This window comes from Thalia democratica, chromosome 7, assembly GCF_965202585.1.
Source record: "Thalia democratica chromosome 7, ktThaDemo2.hap1.1, whole genome shotgun sequence".
Classification (NCBI taxonomy): domain Eukaryota; kingdom Metazoa; phylum Chordata; class Thaliacea; order Salpida; family Salpidae; genus Thalia; species Thalia democratica.
This window is the reverse complement of record NC_139171.1, coordinates 54,349,817-54,369,092: the sequence shown is the minus strand read 5'-3', so window position 1 is coordinate 54,369,092 and position 19,276 is coordinate 54,349,817. Positions and strand designations below refer to the sequence as shown.

General features: G+C 27.9%; 4 protein-coding genes across 4 annotated transcripts; all 4 read left to right on the top strand.

The window, feature by feature from the left end:
* Positions 1-2,323: 2,323 nt before the first annotated feature.
* On the top strand, positions 2,324-2,734 carry LOC145841577 (histone H3). Its single transcript, XM_082948932.1, has one exon. The coding sequence runs from the start codon at positions 2,324-2,326 to the stop codon at positions 2,732-2,734; it is 411 nt and encodes a 136-aa protein (XP_082805058.1).
* Positions 2,735-2,922: 188 nt separating this feature from the next.
* On the top strand, positions 2,923-3,234 carry LOC145841576 (histone H4-like). Its single transcript, XM_082948931.1, has one exon. It carries the CDS (start codon positions 2,923-2,925, stop codon positions 3,232-3,234), a length of 312 nt encoding a protein of 103 aa, XP_082805057.1.
* Positions 3,235-3,416: 182 nt separating this feature from the next.
* Positions 3,417-3,797, top strand: LOC145841575 (histone H2A). Its single transcript, XM_082948929.1, has one exon. The coding sequence runs from the start codon at positions 3,417-3,419 to the stop codon at positions 3,795-3,797; it is 381 nt and encodes a 126-aa protein (XP_082805055.1).
* A 164-nt stretch (positions 3,798-3,961) lies between these two features.
* LOC145841574 (histone H2B 1/2-like) lies at positions 3,962-4,321 on the top strand. Its single transcript, XM_082948928.1, has one exon. The coding sequence runs from the start codon at positions 3,962-3,964 to the stop codon at positions 4,319-4,321; it is 360 nt and encodes a 119-aa protein (XP_082805054.1).
* Positions 4,322-19,276: the final 14,955 nt, after the last annotated feature.

The window sequence follows — 19,276 nt, the reverse complement described above, 5'->3', positions numbered from 1 at the left end:
CTGAACTACATTAATAGTAAGTTAGTGATAACTAGTAACGAGTCAATGAAAGCAATTGTACAGAACTTTATGATTAATCTAGGTTGAGTAAACTAAGAAACTAGTTTTAGCAGTAAAGCAACTTAAACTGAATTAAACACATGTTTAACTTGGTAAACACTTCAATCGTAAACTTTAATAAACAGTACTGTTGTTGTTTCAAAATATGTGTCAAGAAAGTAATAAGTTGTTCTATGTTGTTTCGACTGACTTTAGATTTATGAGAAGTGACAAAACAAAGTTTGAAAAAAAAAGCTTAATTGCATTATTTTTTAAAGATAATTTGAAAGCTTATGAGTTCTGATTGTAAACAAAGCTGTATTCAAACACTAACGTTTGTCAACCTTATTTCAAAAGCTTTTCTTTTCGATTTCTTTACTCGTTTTTATTTTGTTTACTACCCTTTGTATCTTAATACTGCTTAAAAAATAAACCAACCTCTTTTTTTACGTAAAATTTTTCGTCCAAAAAATATCAACTTTTGTTTAAGTTCATATTCAGTGCTAGTTTTCATAAGCTTTTTCGACTTATTTATTTCTTTGAATCTAATTGACTTTATTTTGTTTGAAAAATTTACAACCAAATCCATTTGTTCACTTTTATCAGCACACTTTGTTCGGTTGAAATCTGCAAAGAATAAGTTCTTCGTTTGATCAAGGTTTAAGTGTAACGAGCAAAATTGCATCGGTATTTTTTAAACTGTATAACAGCTTGAATCAGTTGTTTGAAATGCTAATTTAATGTTGAACTACTTACTTGTTAAACTAGTTTTTCATATACACCGAAAAATTTTGTTTAAAAGTAGTTTATAATTTTCAAACAAGTATGATCATAGTTACTGTACGTTTTTGAAAGGTTGTTTGGAAAACATTGTTGTAAGGTAAGTTACTAGTATGTACAACATAAAAAAAATAGTTTAATAAAAAAAAAATTTTAATAAAAGTTTTGAGTATATTGCTTATGAGTATATTTTGAGTAATCATAACTAGTAAAGCTAAACAAAATGAACACTTTTATTTTTTGGAATTACTTTTAACACATTAGTTTAAAATGTAATTAACTTGAACACACTTGATAGAACTTACGATTTACAAAACTCCATGAAATCGAAATAATGAAACTTTGTTTAAGTTTGAGGTAAAATAACCTTGTGCTTTGTTAAGATTTTATTACTTTAGGCGAGCGGCAAAGGAAAATTCAGTCGGAAGTGTGCTAACATGTTTTTTTTTCATTTATGTTTTTCTTAATATATTTAGAGGTGTGCTGTAAGATACAGGCTGTTATTTCTGGACTTTTCAAACTAATGTTTTAAAAAAAGTTACTTTCAGAACAAGTTAGATATGGTTTCTTTCTTACTGGAACTTTTTCAACATTCGTAATAAGACAACTAAGTTTTTATAAGCATATGTGTCTTAAACAAACGTGATAATGCTTGTATTAAGAAGTAAAAGGTACCTTGCAAAACATAACTGCTCAACAGTCAATTCGTCACAGTCAGTAACTCTTGCAAGTAAGGTTTTGGTCGCTTTAATTTTCATTCAACATGTCTACCACAGCAGTAGCAGCAGTACCAGCGCCAGCCGCAGCCAGGTCTTCCAAGAGACCAAGCGCCAAGAAGGCAGAGCACCCTACTTACAGGGAAATGATTAGCTCTGCCCTTGGAGCAATGAAGGAACGAAAAGGTACATCCCGCCAGAAGATACAAAAGTATATCGCGGACACCTACAAGCTTGACCTCACAGCTTCCAATTCTCACTTGAAGAGAGCACTTACCAGCGGCGTGACCAAAGGTGCTTTTCTCCAGACAACTGGAAAAGGCGCTTCTGGCTCGTTCAAGCTTGCTCCAATGCCAGCTGCTGGGCCCAAGAAGAGGACAAAAAAAGTAGCTAAAAAGCCAGCAGCAAAGAAGGCCGCAGTTAAAAAACCAAAAAAGAAGTGTGCTCCCAAGAAGGCTGCAAAAAAACCAGCAGCCAAAAAGCGACCTGCTAAAAAGTGCGCTCCTAAGAAGGCAGCATCTAAAAAAGCTGCAAGCAAGAAGAAGAAAGTAACCAAGAAGAAGCCGGCAGCCAAAAAAGCATCCAAGAAGAAGAGCTGCAAAAAATAAGTTGTTCTTTTACCCAAGGTCCTTTTTAGGACCACTCAAACAAAGTATAACGCAACTCAAAATGCATAAACAATGCTAAGTTGAAAATATGCAAATTAGACTACACAGCGGAATCGCTCGCGTCCGTGTCTATGCGAACAGTATATAAGCTGTCTTGCAACAAACAGATTTATCATCAAAATGGCTCGTACCAAGCAAACCGCTCGTAAGTCAACCGGAGGCAAGGCTCCAAGGAAACAGCTCGCCACCAAGGCCGCTCGCAAGAGCGCACCCGCTACCGGAGGTGTGAAGAAGCCTCATCGCTACAGGCCCGGCACAGTTGCTCTGAGAGAAATCAGACGCTACCAGAAGTCAACTGAGCTTCTTTTGCGCAAGTTGCCTTTCCAGCGTCTGGTACGTGAAATTGCTCAAGACTTCAAAACTGACTTGAGGTTCCAAAGCAGTGCCGTTATGGCTTTGCAAGAAGCAAGCGAGGCGTACCTCGTTGGTTTGTTCGAAGATACCAACCTTTGCGCGATCCACGCCAAGCGTGTGACAATCATGCCCAAAGACATCCAGCTCGCCAGGAGAATGCGTGGCGAAAGAGCTTAAGCGTTAGCTAAAACCGGTCCTTTTCAGGGCCACCTTAAAACTTTGATAGTGAGAAAAAGAAAGCAAACGAAAAGATGTAAGTTAAGAGACTTTTTTGAGTATGCAAATTAGTTTAGTAGTAACCGTACGCGTCCGTAACAGCTTTTATATAAACTCGACGCACTGACGAAATAAGTATATTCAACAACATGTCTGGACGCGGCAAAGGAGGTAAAGGCTTGGGAAAAGGAGGTGCTAAGCGCCATCGCAAAGTACTTCGCGATAACATCCAAGGCATCACGAAGCCGGCAATCCGCCGTTTGGCTCGCCGAGGCGGAGTTAAGCGAATCTCGGGACTGATTTATGAAGAAACGAGAGGCGTCATGAAAGTTTTCTTGGAAAATGTTATTCGCGATGCAGTAACATACACAGAGCACGCCAAGCGCAAGACCGTCACAGCACTCGACGTCGTGTACGCACTCAAGCGTCAAGGAAGAACCTTGTACGGCTTCGGTGGCTAATCGCTTTAAGCAAACCCGGTCCTTTTTAGGACCACCTAATTCAATATAAAAGTTTTTACAACATTATTGACAAGATTAGCATTAGCTATGACATATGCAAATTAGTTGTTCGTTCGACGCGGTTAGGTATGAGTTGTATATTGAGCTGTGCAAGCTATCATCACAATCATTCGAACAACAAAATGTCAGGACGTGGTAAAGGATCAAAACTCAAATCTAAGCCGAAGAGCAGGTCTTCCCGTGCAGGACTGCAGTTTCCAGTCGGTCGCGTGCACCGCCTGTTGCGCACCGGCAACTACAGCCAAAGAGTCGGAGCTGGTGCTCCAGTTTATCTGGCTGCCGTTCTCGAGTACTTGAGCGCAGAAGTGCTCGAGCTTGCCGGTAACGCTGCTCGTGACAACAAGAAAAGCAGGATCATTCCTCGCCATTTGCAACTAGCTATTCGCAACGACGAAGAGTTGAACAAACTTCTCGGCGGCGTCACAATTGCTCAAGGTGGTGTTCTTCCAAACATCCAGGCAGTACTGTTGCCTAAGAAGACCGCTTCAAAAAAGTCAGCCTAAGTTAAAAAAAACCAGGTCCTTTTCAGGACCACCAAAAGTATTTACAACAAACGAGAGAATTGTGAAGTGAGAGAAATTAGCAATCGTTCGCGTACGGAACTGTGCTAATTTGCATAATTTTTCAGGATATAAACCGGCGCCGAGACTGAAGTTCACACATCATCATGACAGCAACCAAAGGCGCGAAGAAGTCAGTAGCCAAGACCGCTCCGGTCGACGGCAAGAAGAAGCGAAGGAGGAGGAACAAAGAAAGCTTTGGCATCTACGTGTACAAAGTTTTGAAGCAAGTGCACCCCGACACCGGAATCTCCAGCAAGGCGATGGGAATCATGAACTCTTTTGTCAACGACATCTTCGAGCGCATTGCAGCAGAGGCTTCACGTTTGGCTCATTACAACAAAAGGTCTACTGTTAGCAGCCGCGAAATCCAAACTGCTGTCAGGCTCTTGCTCCCCGGCGAGTTGTCAAAGCACGCAGTTTCAGAAGGAACTAAAGCTGTTACCAAGTACACCAGCTCAAAATAAACGCTCAACAACCGGTCCTTTTCAGGACCACCATTAGAATAGAACCAGCTTTTGATATTTACTTAAAGTACAAGCTACAGTTAAGAATGTAAGCTTAGTACAAATAAGTTCTTATTCGTGTAAATTAAAAACTCATACACTTGAATGAACAAACTATTTTTTGTTTCAAATACTTAATAAATTTGTAACTCGTTATATTGTAGAAAAAGCATTGCATTAATCTTATTCACAAAACAGTAGTAGTACTTGTAATTAAATGAGGCTTAACTAACTTGATTATGTTGTCCGTAAGATTTTTCATCTGAATACTTTTTGTACGTAACATTTTTTTTTATTCGTTTGTTGAAGTTCTGTAAAAGCATTCAATAAATTACAAAACTTTTTAAACAGAAATTTATATCACTTATAACAAGCAAAAACTTAGTATTCATTATAAGTTGTTGTTGATTATTATTAACACAACCGAGCTTTAACTTTTTAAACGTTTTTCCTTCTTATCAATTTAATTGCAATTGAAGCCATGTAACACATTTTGAAAACATAAGAATGCATAAATGAATTAAAAGTGATTGTTAAAAACAAAAAATAATAAATGTGTTTTTCAAATTAAATATTCCTTCTTTCAAAGTTAACTTCTGTTTACCTTGTTTAAGAAACATTTTCAATTCAAAACATAAACACATAAAACAAACCAGCTCATTATTGGTAAAACACAAAAAATTAACTGCTTATACTTTTTTAAGTAATTTATTATGCTAGTTTTCAAAGTAAAAGTTACTTGTTTTAATTAGAAATGAGACAAATTGATGACCTAAAACAACTCTAATAGTTTGCTTAAAGTCATGTTTCTACAAATCTAAAGTAATCAGGACCACCAATTGATTTGACCAGCTACTAATGTCGAGTAAAGAATGTCAAACAAGCTCTAGCTAAGCGACAAAAAAATGTACAAATTTATATCTACATTGTGCGTGTTGGTAAAAAGTAACAGTTAGTGTACTTCAATAACTTGTAAATAAATTTTCAAAACAGAGTTTCTCTGTTTTTATTTCTACCAGTTAGTTACACTTACTTCAGTTTTTGTAGTTTTACTTTTCATTTTAAACTATTCTTGATAATGAGCTTAAACCGTAGAACAAGTTTTTCTGCTTCACTACTATTTAAATGTTAGGTAAAAAAGTTTTTTCAATGGGCATCTTCTTGTTTAACGTATTGTTTAAACAAAACTCACTCTGATTCATTTAACTTTTTAGACTTGTTTATCAAACACTCAATAGATATTTGTGGTTAGTTTAATAAAAAAACAACGATACTAAATAAAAATTTATGCTTAAGTAAGACATTATAATAAATGAGAAGAAAACTTTACATTGATATTTAAAAATACTCAATGGTATTAATTTAACGGAGGTTTGATTGTCAAAAGTGTATTAGTCTTATTTATCAGAATGCAAATGAAACAGTACAAAGGTGTTTAAAAGTTGAACAATTAAACTAATGTAAACAACAGTGATTGTTTAAAACAAACATACTATTGAAATAATCTTTCTGTTTACAAAGCTCATACTTGTTTTGTTGAACTTTTTTTTCTGTGGCTATGCCAAATAACGACATGATTCAAAGGTAAAAAAAAGAACACTTTTTTACCATTTTTTGTAACTCTTTTTTAAACTATGTTTGAGACAACTCAAAACGACTATACTTGTTTGTTTTAAGCTATGTACTTTTTAAATTTAAAGGTTAGGTGGATCACCAATTAATTACACAAGCTACTATTGACTACTAGACTCAACAACACAAATGTACATACTTAATCAACTTTGTGGTGGTAAAGAATCATAAACCATTTCGTTCCAAACTATAAATCTATTATTTATTAAATACCTAGCTTGCTGCAATTTCTCTACTTTACTTTTTTTGTGCAGCTGTTAAGAAGGGAACTCTAGCTAGATGCCCTAATCCTTACTTTATTGCTTACTATTACTGAATGCTTAGTGAAAAGCTTTAACTAACTTGAGTGTCCTTTTCGTAGGCTTTTTCCGTTTAATTTTCTTTTCAAAATAAAACTTATTCTTATTCATGCTTACTTTGTGGACATTTTTTTAATTCAATATTTCATTTTTTTTTAGTTTATTAAAAAAAGCTGTGCCTACGTCATTGTAAAAACTAGTTATATTTTTCAATGAAAATAATACGCTTAAACAGAAATAGAAATAAAACTTTGACTTAACAACTGAAAACGTTTTAAGCTGTTAACAACAAACAATTTTTAATGTCCTTAAAAAAAAACTGTTCAATTACAACTGAAACATTCTTAACAATTCAAATCTGATATAACACATAAATGTAAACATGATCGATTGTTCAAAAGAAAGAGAACACTATTACCAGGTACACAATTTAACACAACAAAATACTTTAATAAAATGATGAACTTGTACAATTAAATATTTAATTTTACAAAGCTTACATCTACTTAGTTGGTTTAAGGCTGCTTATCTTGTCATGCATACGAAATAAACCAAATGATTAGGTGAAACATGATACAAAGAAAAGAAGTAAAAAACTTGTTACCACTTATTTGTAACTCTTATGTACGCTATACATAAGAAAATTAAAACTACTGTAACTTGTTGCTTTAAGCTATGCAGTTTTTGTAAATCTAAAGAAGAAAAAAAACTTGGACAAAGCAAAAATAAAACTTTTTTAGCCTTCATTTTTTCACAGCTTATTATATGATAGTACAAGTTTCGTAAAAGGCAAACATAAAGCTTTGAGTCAAGCAAAGACCTTGTTTTATATAATTTATAATTGAGTAAGATAATAGTTGTTTTCTTTCAAATCTATATGTTATTGCTACAACAGCTATGTTCTGAACGACATCCGAGAATAAAATGTAGCTTATCCTAAGTTGTGTTCTGAACTACATTAATAGTAAGTTAGTGATAACTAGTAACGAATTTTGAACAGCAAAACATTTAGTCAATGAAAGCAATTGTACAGAACTTTATGATTAATCTAGGTTGAGTAAACTAAGAAACTAGTTTTAGCAGTAAAGCAACTTAAACTGAATTAAACACATGTTTAACTTGGTAAACACTTCAATCGTAAACTTTAATAAACAGTACTGTTTTTGTTTCAAAATATGTGTCAACAAAGTAATAAGTTGTTCTATGTTGTTTCGACTGACTTTAGATTTATGAGAAGTGACAAAACAAAGTTTGAAAAAAAAAGCTTAATTGCATTATTTTCAAGTTAAAAAGTTTTAAAGATAATTTGAAAGCTTATGAGTTCTGATTGTAAACAAAGCTGTATTCAAACACTAAGGTTTGTCAACCTTATTTCAAAAGCTTTTCTTTTCGATTTTCTTACTCGTTTTTATTTTGTTTACCACCCTTTGTATCTTAATACTGCTTAAAAAATAAACCAACCTCTTTTTTTACGTAAAATTTTTCGTCCAAAAAATATCAACTTTTGTTTAAGTTCATATCCAGTGCTAGTTTTCATAAGCTTTTTAGACTTATTTATTTCTTTGATACTAATTAACTTTATTTTGTTTAAAAAATTTACAACCAAATCCATTTGTTTACTTTTATCAGCACACTTTATTCGGTTGAAACCTGCAAAGAATAAGTTCTTAGTTTGATCAAGGTTTAAGTGTAACGAGCAAAATTGCATCGGTTATTTTTTAAACTGTATAACAGCTTGAATCAGTTGTTTGAAAAGCTAATTGAATGTTAAACTACTTACTTGTTAAAGTAGTTTTTCATATACACCGAAAAATTTTGTTTAAAAGTAGTTTATAATTTTCAAACAAGTATCATCATAGTTACTGTACGTTTTTGAAAGGTTGTTTGGAAAACATTGTTGTAAGGTAAGTTACTAGTATGTGCAACATAAAAAAAGTAGTTTGATAATAAAAAATATTTAAATAAAAGTTTTGAGTATATTGCTTATGAGTATATTTCTTATGAGTATATTTTGAGTAATCATAACTAGTAAAGCTAAACAAAATGAACACTTTTATTTTTTGGAATTACTTTTAACACATTAGTTTAAAATGTAATTAACTTGAACACAGTTGATAGAACTTACGATTTACAAAACTCCATGAAATCGAAATAATGAAACTTTGTTTAAGTTTGAGGTAAAAAAACCTTGTGCTTTGTTAAAAATTTATTACTTTAGGCGAGCGGCAAAGGAAAATTCAGTCGGAAGTGTGCTAACATGTTTTGTTTCATTTATGTTTTTCTTAATATATTTAGAGGTGTGCTGTAAGACACAGGCTGTTATTTCTGGACTTTTCAAACTAATGCTTTAAAAAAAGTTACTTTCAGGACAAATTATATATGGTTTCTTTCTTACTGGAACTTTTTCAACATTCGTAATAAGATTCGAAAATTCGTTACTAACCTTTGCGCTTGTTGCATCAAACTTGCATTTTACTACAAAGATTAATAAATAGTAAAATTAAAACATTGCATTTTACAAAGCTCAGACTTGTATTAATGAAACCAGGTTGTTAATAGCTTTATAAAATATCGTAGCATTTTCTTATTGCTCTATGCACCTTTTGTATGAAAAAATTCAAAAATAATGTAATTTGTTGCATTAAGCTATTAATTTGTTACAAATATAAAAAAGCAGAAAAAGATAAAAAAATCAAAGTTAAAATTTTTTAGAAAATATTACTTACAATATTTAGAAAACCTGTCGTCAGAGACTTTTTAAGTTTAAAGTCAAATTTAAAGATCAAAAACTAAAAAAAAAATTAGTTATAAGTTAAAGATTTTCTTATGACAGATTGTTAAAATTATTGGATTCTTTTGAAAATTATACAATAGACTCAAATTTCAGAACAATATATATATTTCATGCTTATTTCATCAGTTGTATACTAAGCAATAAAAATAAAGTTTCAAATCTAGCTTGTATAGTGAAAATGTAATCAACGTAAAAGTAATAATAAAGCAAAGGGTAATTAACAATATATAAGTACTTCTAAATACAATGCAACTAAAAACTTAATAAAACATAGTAACACCTTATAAAACTATTTATGAAAACAACGAAACAGTATAATCAAAATCTTTATGTTTACTCAATTTAGGTTTTCTTATCAAAATGCAAATAGCCTCAAGTTTAGTTAAATTAGAAATTTGAAAACAGTTTTTAATAATTTTAAATCTTTTCAATTTATAATTTACTTGCACAATCAATGTTATTTACTAGGTGTTCTGCAATAGCAGACCTTTTTGTAGCATTTACTACTCTAAAAGATTTACTTTTCTTATTACTCATTTTACAAAATTCATCAATACTTTTATAAATATGCTCCTTTATCCTTTTCCCAAATTGACTTGAAGTCATTCCGATATAACTAGCTTCACAGAAGAAGTTAAACTGGTAAACTACAATACTTTTTTAAATTCTTATATCGGATATTTGTCCCAAGGTCTAATCGTTGGTCTGGATAAGAAAACAATGATCGGCTTTGCAGAATGATAAGTCCCACTTACCAATCGACAGATATTTCTCTCTACAACTCTTGAGCTCTTATTGACATAAGGTAGTACTAAAAGAATCAAACGTTTCTCCGGACCTGCTGGCTTTACTTTGTTTAAACTTATAAGACGTAAATAAATTATTTTATTATTAAGTTGTTGTGGATGGCCATTTTCATTTAGTATAAGTTTTATCTGTTTCATTTCATGAGAAAATAATTCTTAATTTAAAATTTATGTATATTTTTTGAAAGAATTTACTAAAGTGTCAAAAAATGTTTAATTTTCTAAAATTATTAAAAGTAAAATTTCTAGCAAATTTCAGGTATTTATTCAAAATTTTAAGGAGGAGATAGGTTTTAAGTCATTTTATTTATTCACAATTATATTTCTCTTTCCATAAGGAGCGTATAGCGTTTTCCGACATTAACCAACTTTATCTCATAAAAAAATGGTACCACTTACTGTCAAGTGCAATTGAAAGTTTCACATTTGTTTTTGTTATAAGCTTGAGACAAAATTATCATGATTTACGCATAAAAGACAGTGCATTTGTAAAAAATAGCAGGCTAAATTCAAAGTCATTTAATTACTTATGCTAGATTAGAATCACTTTTCAAAATTTTTAAAGATATCTACCTAATAGTTTTTCATAATTTTAGCTGTCTATCACAATAAAAACAATTATTTTTAAAAGGTGTATATAATATTATATTTTATTTAGAAACATTAAACTAAGATTAAAACTTTAATAAAGTTGTCATATCTTTAATCATATAAAAACACAATTAAACATTTTAGTTTGTAACTATTTTGCTATGACGTTGTTATAATACCTTTAGGAAAAAATAGTTGTACTATATTATTTTTTTGTAAAGAAAACTTATATGTTGTACATTTCTTTTTTTAGTCATAAATTCAAAAAAATTATTTTTAATCAAGTTTTAGAAAACTAACGGTTAATGACTTGGTTAAAAATAGAAGTATCTTTCAGTGGCATAGCGTGGTATTTTGGTCAAGGAGTGTGCAAATTTTTTTCAAAAAACCCCCTAAATTAAAACTTTTGGGCTGCAAATTTTTTGGGGTCAATTTTCTCGAAAATTAAAAAAATTACTAAAAATCTATCTCCTACTTCATTTTTAAAGCAATCTTCTTCAAATTTTAGAGAATGTTTCTTAAATTACAAGAAAAAAATGTTACTCATGAACTTAGATAACTAAAATAAATAAAATTTTATCACAAAAATTAAAAAAATAGTCTTTTTCTTTCAAAAAAAAAGTTTTTACTACAAAATTTTAAATTCACAAGTAAGGTTTTTCTGTTATTGTATAAAGATTAAACTAATAAAGTTTGAAGAAGATTGCTTGAAAAATGTAGGAGAAGATAGATTTTAAACAAACTAGCCTTTTTTCGCTGTTTTAGTTTTTCCTTCCAATAGGTAACCTATTATAAGGCCCGACTTTGACTGGTCATATCTCAAAAAATAATTCGAACTTTTTAAAACAATAAAAAGCATCATAAAGCATAAAAAAATATTCCAAATAAGATCAACTTCTAAAAAACATGGCTTAACCCCCCTATGACCTTAAACTACAAAGAAATAGTCAACTAAGTATAACAATTAATACCTCAAAGCATTTTCTCTGTGCGATTTCTAAATAATGTTCAATATCTATTTTATATCCACAAAAAAGAATTGTATTAAACTCAAAATAACTCATACTTATAGTTTGTTGCAGCTTTTAATATACTATCTTTGTCTTTTATATAAAAATGTTAAATCTTTAGTATTAAAATTTAAAATTTTAAATTTTTTGTAGGAGAAACCTAAAGAGCTAGTTTTTTTTAACTTCTACATTTTTACCTATATTACAATATAAAACTGTAAAAATAAACCTTAATAAATGAAGAAAATCTGAAATATAAACAAAATTAAAATTAAAAATTTCATACCACTTGAACTGCGTAATAAACTTGAGTGATAGTAATATCTGATGTTGGTCTGCTATTTTTCAATTCAAGCTTTTGAACTTCAGATAATTTTCCTACCTGACATATTTTTATACTTGCAACATTCCATACAATATTACTTTGCATATTATTTTGAATAATAATCTAAAAATTAATGAAAACAAATGTTTACTTTTTTTTTAGTATTATTTATATTTTACAAAAAAAAAAAACAAAAAACAATTAACTTTGAAGATATCAGAATTGCCTTGCCACTCTTTGAGTCAAAATAACTGTCCTGAGTTAGTTTAAAAATGTCATGTGTCATCATAAGTATTTTAAGTTTTTTTACAGAATTTTTTATTGTTTTCAAACTAATAGAAACTAAGCTTTATAACAAAGCTTTTAAAACCACTAACTCTACCCTTAGTTAAAAAAAACAAGTCCAACCTTAGTCAGCCTTAGCTTAAAAATACTTAAAACATTCAGAGTTATCATGATTTTTACTGAGTCATACTAAAGTTTTCTAAAACTCCATAAAATCCTGAGTTATCCTGAGAGTGTGGAAAGATTTTACTAAATGTCTCTGATACAAAACAAAATGTTTGAAAGATAATTTTTTTAAGGTTAACCTTTTCAATGCTTTTAAAAATCCACAAGAAATATAACTTTTCACTTATCTTAAAGTCAGTTTTTCTAAGATCTTTAGGAAATAGCATTTTTTGAATACTAAAAACAGTTGGTAGAAAGAAATTTTTTTTTAATATCATTTAAAATTTGATTTAAAACAAAATAAACTTAAATTTAAAATTAATCAATTATATCTTATAGACTAAAAATTAATTGTAAAAAATTCTGTTTAACAAGTTGCTACAAATTTATTCATGATGTGACTAAAGAAACTTTAAATTAACTTGCTACAAAAATCGATTAATTTTTAAACTTTATGGCTGATAAAATAACAAAGTTTTATTTGTTTGTTATCTTAAAAAAAATAATTACTTTGAAAAAAGTTTGAAGTTTAGTTAACTTAAACAATACTTTTTGTATAGTGAGATTAAAATTGTAATCACAGTAAGAACTGTTTGTTTATTATTTGTTTTAATTTTTTTTTTCTGTTTTTTGTTATTTTTATTTTTAATTATGTTGTTAGTATTTTTATTTTTATTATCAATTTATCTTTATTTTATTAGCAGTTGTTTATTGCTATTTTTACTACAGTTTGTTTATTCTTGAATCATTATCACTATAAAACAGATTTAGCTTTATGGTTTGTTAACAAAATGTTAGCATTTGTCTATCTAAAAAAATCTGTCATAAAGTTATACTACTGCGGTGCACTGACTAGTTGCGTACTGTTTGAGTCTAAATTCTTATGAAGTTAATGTATTTAAAAAATAATTTCTTATGGAGTTTTTCATCAACATCGGTGCGCATTTGCAATTACGCACCGAATCAGTATACTGGGTAAATTCCCTAACTTCTCACTAATTGGTATTCGAAATTTCGTTTTACTTTTCGAATAGTAGAAAAACAGAGTTGAAAAAAGGCTAATTAAGCAAAAAAAAAAAAACAATAAAGGATAAAGATATTGCATTTTTTTTACTTATTTTTTTTTGGGTGGCACGCATGCGCCAGCGTCCCCCCCACGCTACGCCCCTGGTATCTTTGAATATAATGTATAATGTATTTTATTTACTGTTTTTACAACAGTTTTAAAATTTATCTTTACATAGCCCTCATGGGGTCCATTGGAGTATTCTTTAAATACTTGGTTGGTATTTATCCAAGTTTGATGCAAAAATTCATTGCTATTTCGCTTGTGACGCCACTATGCATTTTTAGCGCATTTTGCGTAAAAGCTTGAAACACGTTTTTTGATTATTTTGAACTTTAAAGCTTAATCATTGTAACAGTTTACTAAAGCTATAAAAATAACCTGTTTGATGGATGATTTAGAAACTACTATCATAACACTTATAATTATTTTATTTATTACTTCATACATTGTAAGCTACAATATATATAGATAACAAGTATAAAGCACTCTCTGAACTTTTTTGTGACAATTTAATACTTAATTTTTAACTTTTCTTCAAAAACTCACAGTAGAACAGAACAAAAAATTATGAACAATTTTTCACAAAAACAAAAAAAGTTAAAATAACAAAGTAATTTATAAGTGCAATCAATAATAAGTGCAAAGTGTCATTAATTAAACTAAAACACTATTATAGGAAACAAAATGGCTAATTCAATTAGTGTTTTTAATATTAAGTAAGCAAAATTTAAGTTGTTTAAATTTTTCAATTTATTGTCGCTCTTAAATCATCTTTCTGTTGTTTTGTTCAATACCTTTATTAAATACATATTAAAACCACAAAATCGAAAATAGATGGAGTTAGATCATATATGAAGTTAATACTTAATTTAACATTTAAAGAGTACTTATTAAGTAGGCTTAGCGGAGATGTGTTTGTTTAATTCAGTATGTGAGATTATATGTAGATGTAAGTAATATTATGGCTTAACGTAAATAAAGTTCATTAAAAAAGGACTGCATGATACTTTTTTTTCAGCTATCGTTGTTACAAGGATTGCATGTTAAATAAATTTAGTTAATAATTTTAGAGCCTGAAAAGTTATTTATAAAATCATTTTAAAGTAATTGCGTGTACCTGCCATCAAGGCTCTCTAAAGGTATATCTCGGAGTGCACAGATTTTGAAACTACAGTTTAGAATCCACATATTTTGATTAGCTTGACGACCACTGCACTAGACTTTATGAACCGATAAATGACGTATATTTAAAATATAGGACATAGCTTGTTCATAAGCAAGTTGATGACCATAAGTTTGTTTTGCACTCTCTCCTAAACAAACAAAATAGAAAGTTAAACTTTTTTTAAAGTCAACACCTTTAACAAAAGTAAGAAACTTGTTTTGATAAACATTTTGTTTTTTTCTTCATAGAGTTAAGTAAAAATAAAGTTAAAAATATTCTTGCTGATGGTTATACCAAACATGAAAGGCAAGTAAATAAGTACCACTAAGATCTTGTGGCTTAGCAGATAAAATAAAAAAGGATGTCAGACCTCTTTTTTTGTTGTAAGCTCGGGAGAAAACTATGAGGATTATGAATAAAAAACAACTAATTTTAAAGAACGACAGGGATGTAGGAAAATCAAGTTGTTTAAGGGATATTTTGAGTGGATAATTTCTTGTTTTTCTCCTGCGTTTTTGATCGTAACGAACCAGTTAAAGGCGTTTGATATTGATTTATCATTCATTTAGTTGTCAGAATTTAGAAATGTAACCATTATTGATATGGGTTTAAACAGGAAAAATAAAGTCGGCTATCACGATTTAATTCTAAACTTAGGTAATTGATGTTTTTTTTCTAAAGTTCTTAATTTGAAAAGTATCTTATAGTAGTATTGGTTAAAGTATCTGATAAATAATAAATGAAAAATAATTTAAGTGGTAGAAAAGCGTACTTAGTTCAGAAAAATATCGCACTCTAAATTTTATGATATATGAAATAACTTTTATTTGCAAAGTTATTATTATTTATTTTTAGAAGATAGTTGTTTTAAATTTCACTTGTTATAAAAGTTTTTTTTACCAAATAAAACTTAGATAAAATTATTTTTTTCGTGAACTATATTTAAATGTTATTTATTGGTTTATTGAATTAGAATTACATTAGAAGTATTTTTTAAACTATAACGTTTAAAAATATTTTAAACCATGTACATAGGGCTCACATTTTAGAATAAAAATAAAAATTACTGTCTTTGCAAATGAATAACTTATTGCATTGTGTACGTAAATAGTTTATTTTCTTTTTTGTTTAACTAAATGCACGAATAATTTGACTGAAAATTTCAGAATGTCTATAGATGCGTAATATTATAAATTGTTAAAGAGGACACTTCATTTTAACTTTTGTAGAAGGTTTTTAACAATATACTTATAATTTACTCTGCAAAAATCTGGGTACAGTACTTTAGAAGGTGGTCTTAGTTAGTATGAAGTATACTTTTTATGATATATTTTATTTCTTCTGTGTTTAGTGTTATAAGTAGTAAAGCATTAAATTTACATAAAAACAGTACCACTGAGAATTAATAGGTGGAAAACAAACACGATAATTTAAACTCATTTAAAATAAACAATTGGTTTACTAATTTTAAATTTGAAATATTGGCTTGTTTTTGACGGTAAAGTATTTTTTTTAATTTAAACAACATAAAAATCTCAGAAACTAGACGATTAACCTATTTAAATTTGACCCTGAGAAGAAAAATTATAAAAAATTTATCAGTAACGTTTTTAGTTTTTACTTATGATAAATACTTCAAATTATTTTATGTGTTTTAAATTATTTAATTTTATTAAATAAAAAAATATAGTTCCGAATGTCTTTTAAGGGAATACTTAAAAGTGATTTAATTAAAAACAGTTTATAATAAATTTAACAAAGATGAATTTTATTTAATGATTTAAAGATGAATTTAATTTTAATTTTATCCTTAACAAAAATTTGATAATTTTAAAGTTTAAGTATAGTTTGCACTTACTTTGTTTGTTTCAATGAGTTAATAGTTTTAATAGTTATTTTAAAGTTTTTACTTTTATTTAAACAAAACTTACACTAAAAATGATATTGTTTAGTAAAAAGGGGAAAGTTGTAACATAAATGTTTAAAAACTAAAAAACACGAGTTAGAGCAGTTTGATTTTTTAATATCTAAAATAGTTTTACTATGAAGTAAAATGATAGTGAATTTATTTTAGATGTTTAAATAATTATAGTTAACATTCAAGATAACTTCAGTTAACTTCAAAAATTAGTTTAATTTATAAGTTTAAAATCAACCAAGTTTTTACAATTCCAACTTTTTGTATAGTAAAAAAAAACTCTGTTATAAGTAAGTCTAAATATAAAAAAAGGAATAAATTTAACTTTTGAATATTTTAATTTTTTAATAATGTTTTATTTGTAATTCAATCTAAAATAAGGAAGTTATACGTAATAAACTAACATTTGACCTGAAAAAACTATAAACTTTTAAATAGTACATTACTTGTATATATTTAAAATTAACATAAGACAGCTCAAATTTAATACTTAAATAAAATAAAAAACTAATATTATAGGAAGCAAAAAAATTTAGTTATCAAATTAAATAAAACTTTTGAAATATTATTTAGTGCTAAAGATAATATAAAAAAGGAAATAAAGTTAAACTTACTTTATCTTAATGTATGCTTTATTCTAGAAGGTACATTGAATTTTATTATTTTGATGTAAACAAGTCTAGATTAAGTAAATTTATTTTTACACTACAATTTCTATCCTAGTTTCTACCGTTTTATGTTAATTGCTTCTAGTTTTTCATTTCATAAAACAATCATAGTAACCTAAAACCGCAAAGTTTTGAGATATAGTACTTTTATTTAATAAACATTTATTTCGTATCCATCTATTTGTTTTTGATAACTCGATTTTTATAATTCTATTTACTTTAAACTTTTTCATCAAATTATAAATAAATCCTAATGAAAATGTATAAACTATTCTGATTACACATTCTTATCTGAACTTAAAGGAAGTTATTTACGTTTTATTTTGCTCTTTTTCTTTGTTTATTTGTCAATTTACAACCAAAGTTTACAGTAAAACTCTAAAAGAACACATACTTAAATCTATATATACATATTTGCTTCCAGCTACTTATTTTTATATAAAAAATTAGTTAAGAGATACTTAATAGCTAATCGTATTATAATCTTTTTATGTTTCTATATTAAATTTATGTTTTTTAATGTTTTAATATTTGTTTTAAACAAGCTAAAAAAAAAGTCAAATACTTGTTTAAAAACAAATAAATAGAACTTTTCCACTAAAACTTAAAATCCATAAAATGGTCATGTTTAACTTAAAAAAAAAACTATAAAACTTATCTTTAAAAAAAATATTTCACCGTAAAGTAATTTAAACCAAAAAAGTTTGCTCTCATATCTATTATCTATCTCAAATTGTATAATACTAAAAAACTTTTTATCATTATAAATGAGTTATTATTCCAAAAATCTTATTATGTACTTAAAAAGATATTTAATTTCTAGAACAAACGGTAACTTTAATTTAGTTCAATCATAACGATTTGTTTTAGTTTCCAAGTCATAATATTTACCTAAACAATTTAAGTTTGTTTTGAGGTTAAAAAACATATAACTTTTGTTACTAATAAACAAGAATTTTCTTTATTTATTTTTTGTTTTGTTTAAAACAATTAATATATAAATCTATTGTTTGTATATTACGGAACTAAGTAGTTTTTACTTTTTTTGTTTTACTTTGAATAACATTGAAGTATAATTGCCTATCATTGAACTTAATCGTTTTACTTTTAGTAGGTTTGTTGTACTTTGCAAATAAAACACCGATAACAAAAACCCGAGTTATAAATGTTATGATTTTTTAAAATATATTTTTTTTTGCACATTCTGAATCACTTATAAAGTTCAATTATTTTAAGTTACCTTTCATAAAAACTATTTACTTCAAAATGATGAAAATCACAAAACGATAATTATTTAGTCTTCAAATATCAAAAAAAAATTTTTTATACAAAATATGTTTTTAAATACTGAATACTAAGCTGAAATGGTATATAAATACGTTTAAAAATCTTCCTATAATTGTATACAAATCTTATGCAATATACAGAATTTTAAATTGTTAGTTACAGTTATTGAATTACAATAAAACATTCAATAAGTTTGGTCTAAGGACCTGATGTTTGAAACAAAAGTTTCAGTTATCAAGTTGTAGTCCTCGGATAAAGTTCAACACTTTCCAGGACTTATCAAAGTGAAATTACAGTTCTAATTAAAAATATATAATTGACTACCTATGATTTGTTCCTAAAACTTAAAAAATGTACACTGAAAAACACTTGTTAAATTAACATGCTTATATATTAATGACATACAAAGTATATAAAGGCACAATAGAAAATATTGCAGTTTTTTAAACAACTCAAAATATATATTAAATGTGTATAAAATATGCTCATATTATTTAGTCTTCTTTTTAACTAAAACACAGTTGTCCTTAATAACTGGCTATAACAATGACATTTTACTTTTAAGCATATTTTATTTTGTAATTTTCGTAGTACAACTTTTCGATAACAAGTATTTGATAACAAAATTCGCCTGCTTTTTTTTTTGTAAACTTGACTCGTCAACAAAAACAAATAGCGATTTAAGTAACTTAACTGTGGGTATTAAAAAAACACTAAAAAAATTAGAAAATTTAAAACATAGTTAGATCTGTGTAATCGAATTTAAGAAGTATTACAATTTTAGTTTTATAAGTTTAAGTCAAATTCATATGACTTGTATTTAAAATAAAGAAGTTGCTAATATTCCTTAATGAAAAAAAATATTTAAGCCATAAATAACACTTAAAACAAATATTTTAAAT

Bases quoted from the DNA above. Each gene is read 5' to 3' on its own strand.
- LOC145841575 (XM_082948929.1), top strand. From the start codon at position 3,417: ATGTCAGGACGTGGTAAAGGATCAAAACTCAAATCTAAGCCGAAGAGC.
- LOC145841577 (XM_082948932.1), top strand. From the start codon at position 2,324: ATGGCTCGTACCAAGCAAACCGCTCGTAAGTCAACCGGAGGCAAGGCT.
- LOC145841576 (XM_082948931.1), top strand. From the start codon at position 2,923: ATGTCTGGACGCGGCAAAGGAGGTAAAGGCTTGGGAAAAGGAGGTGCT.
- LOC145841574 (XM_082948928.1), top strand. From the start codon at position 3,962: ATGACAGCAACCAAAGGCGCGAAGAAGTCAGTAGCCAAGACCGCTCCG.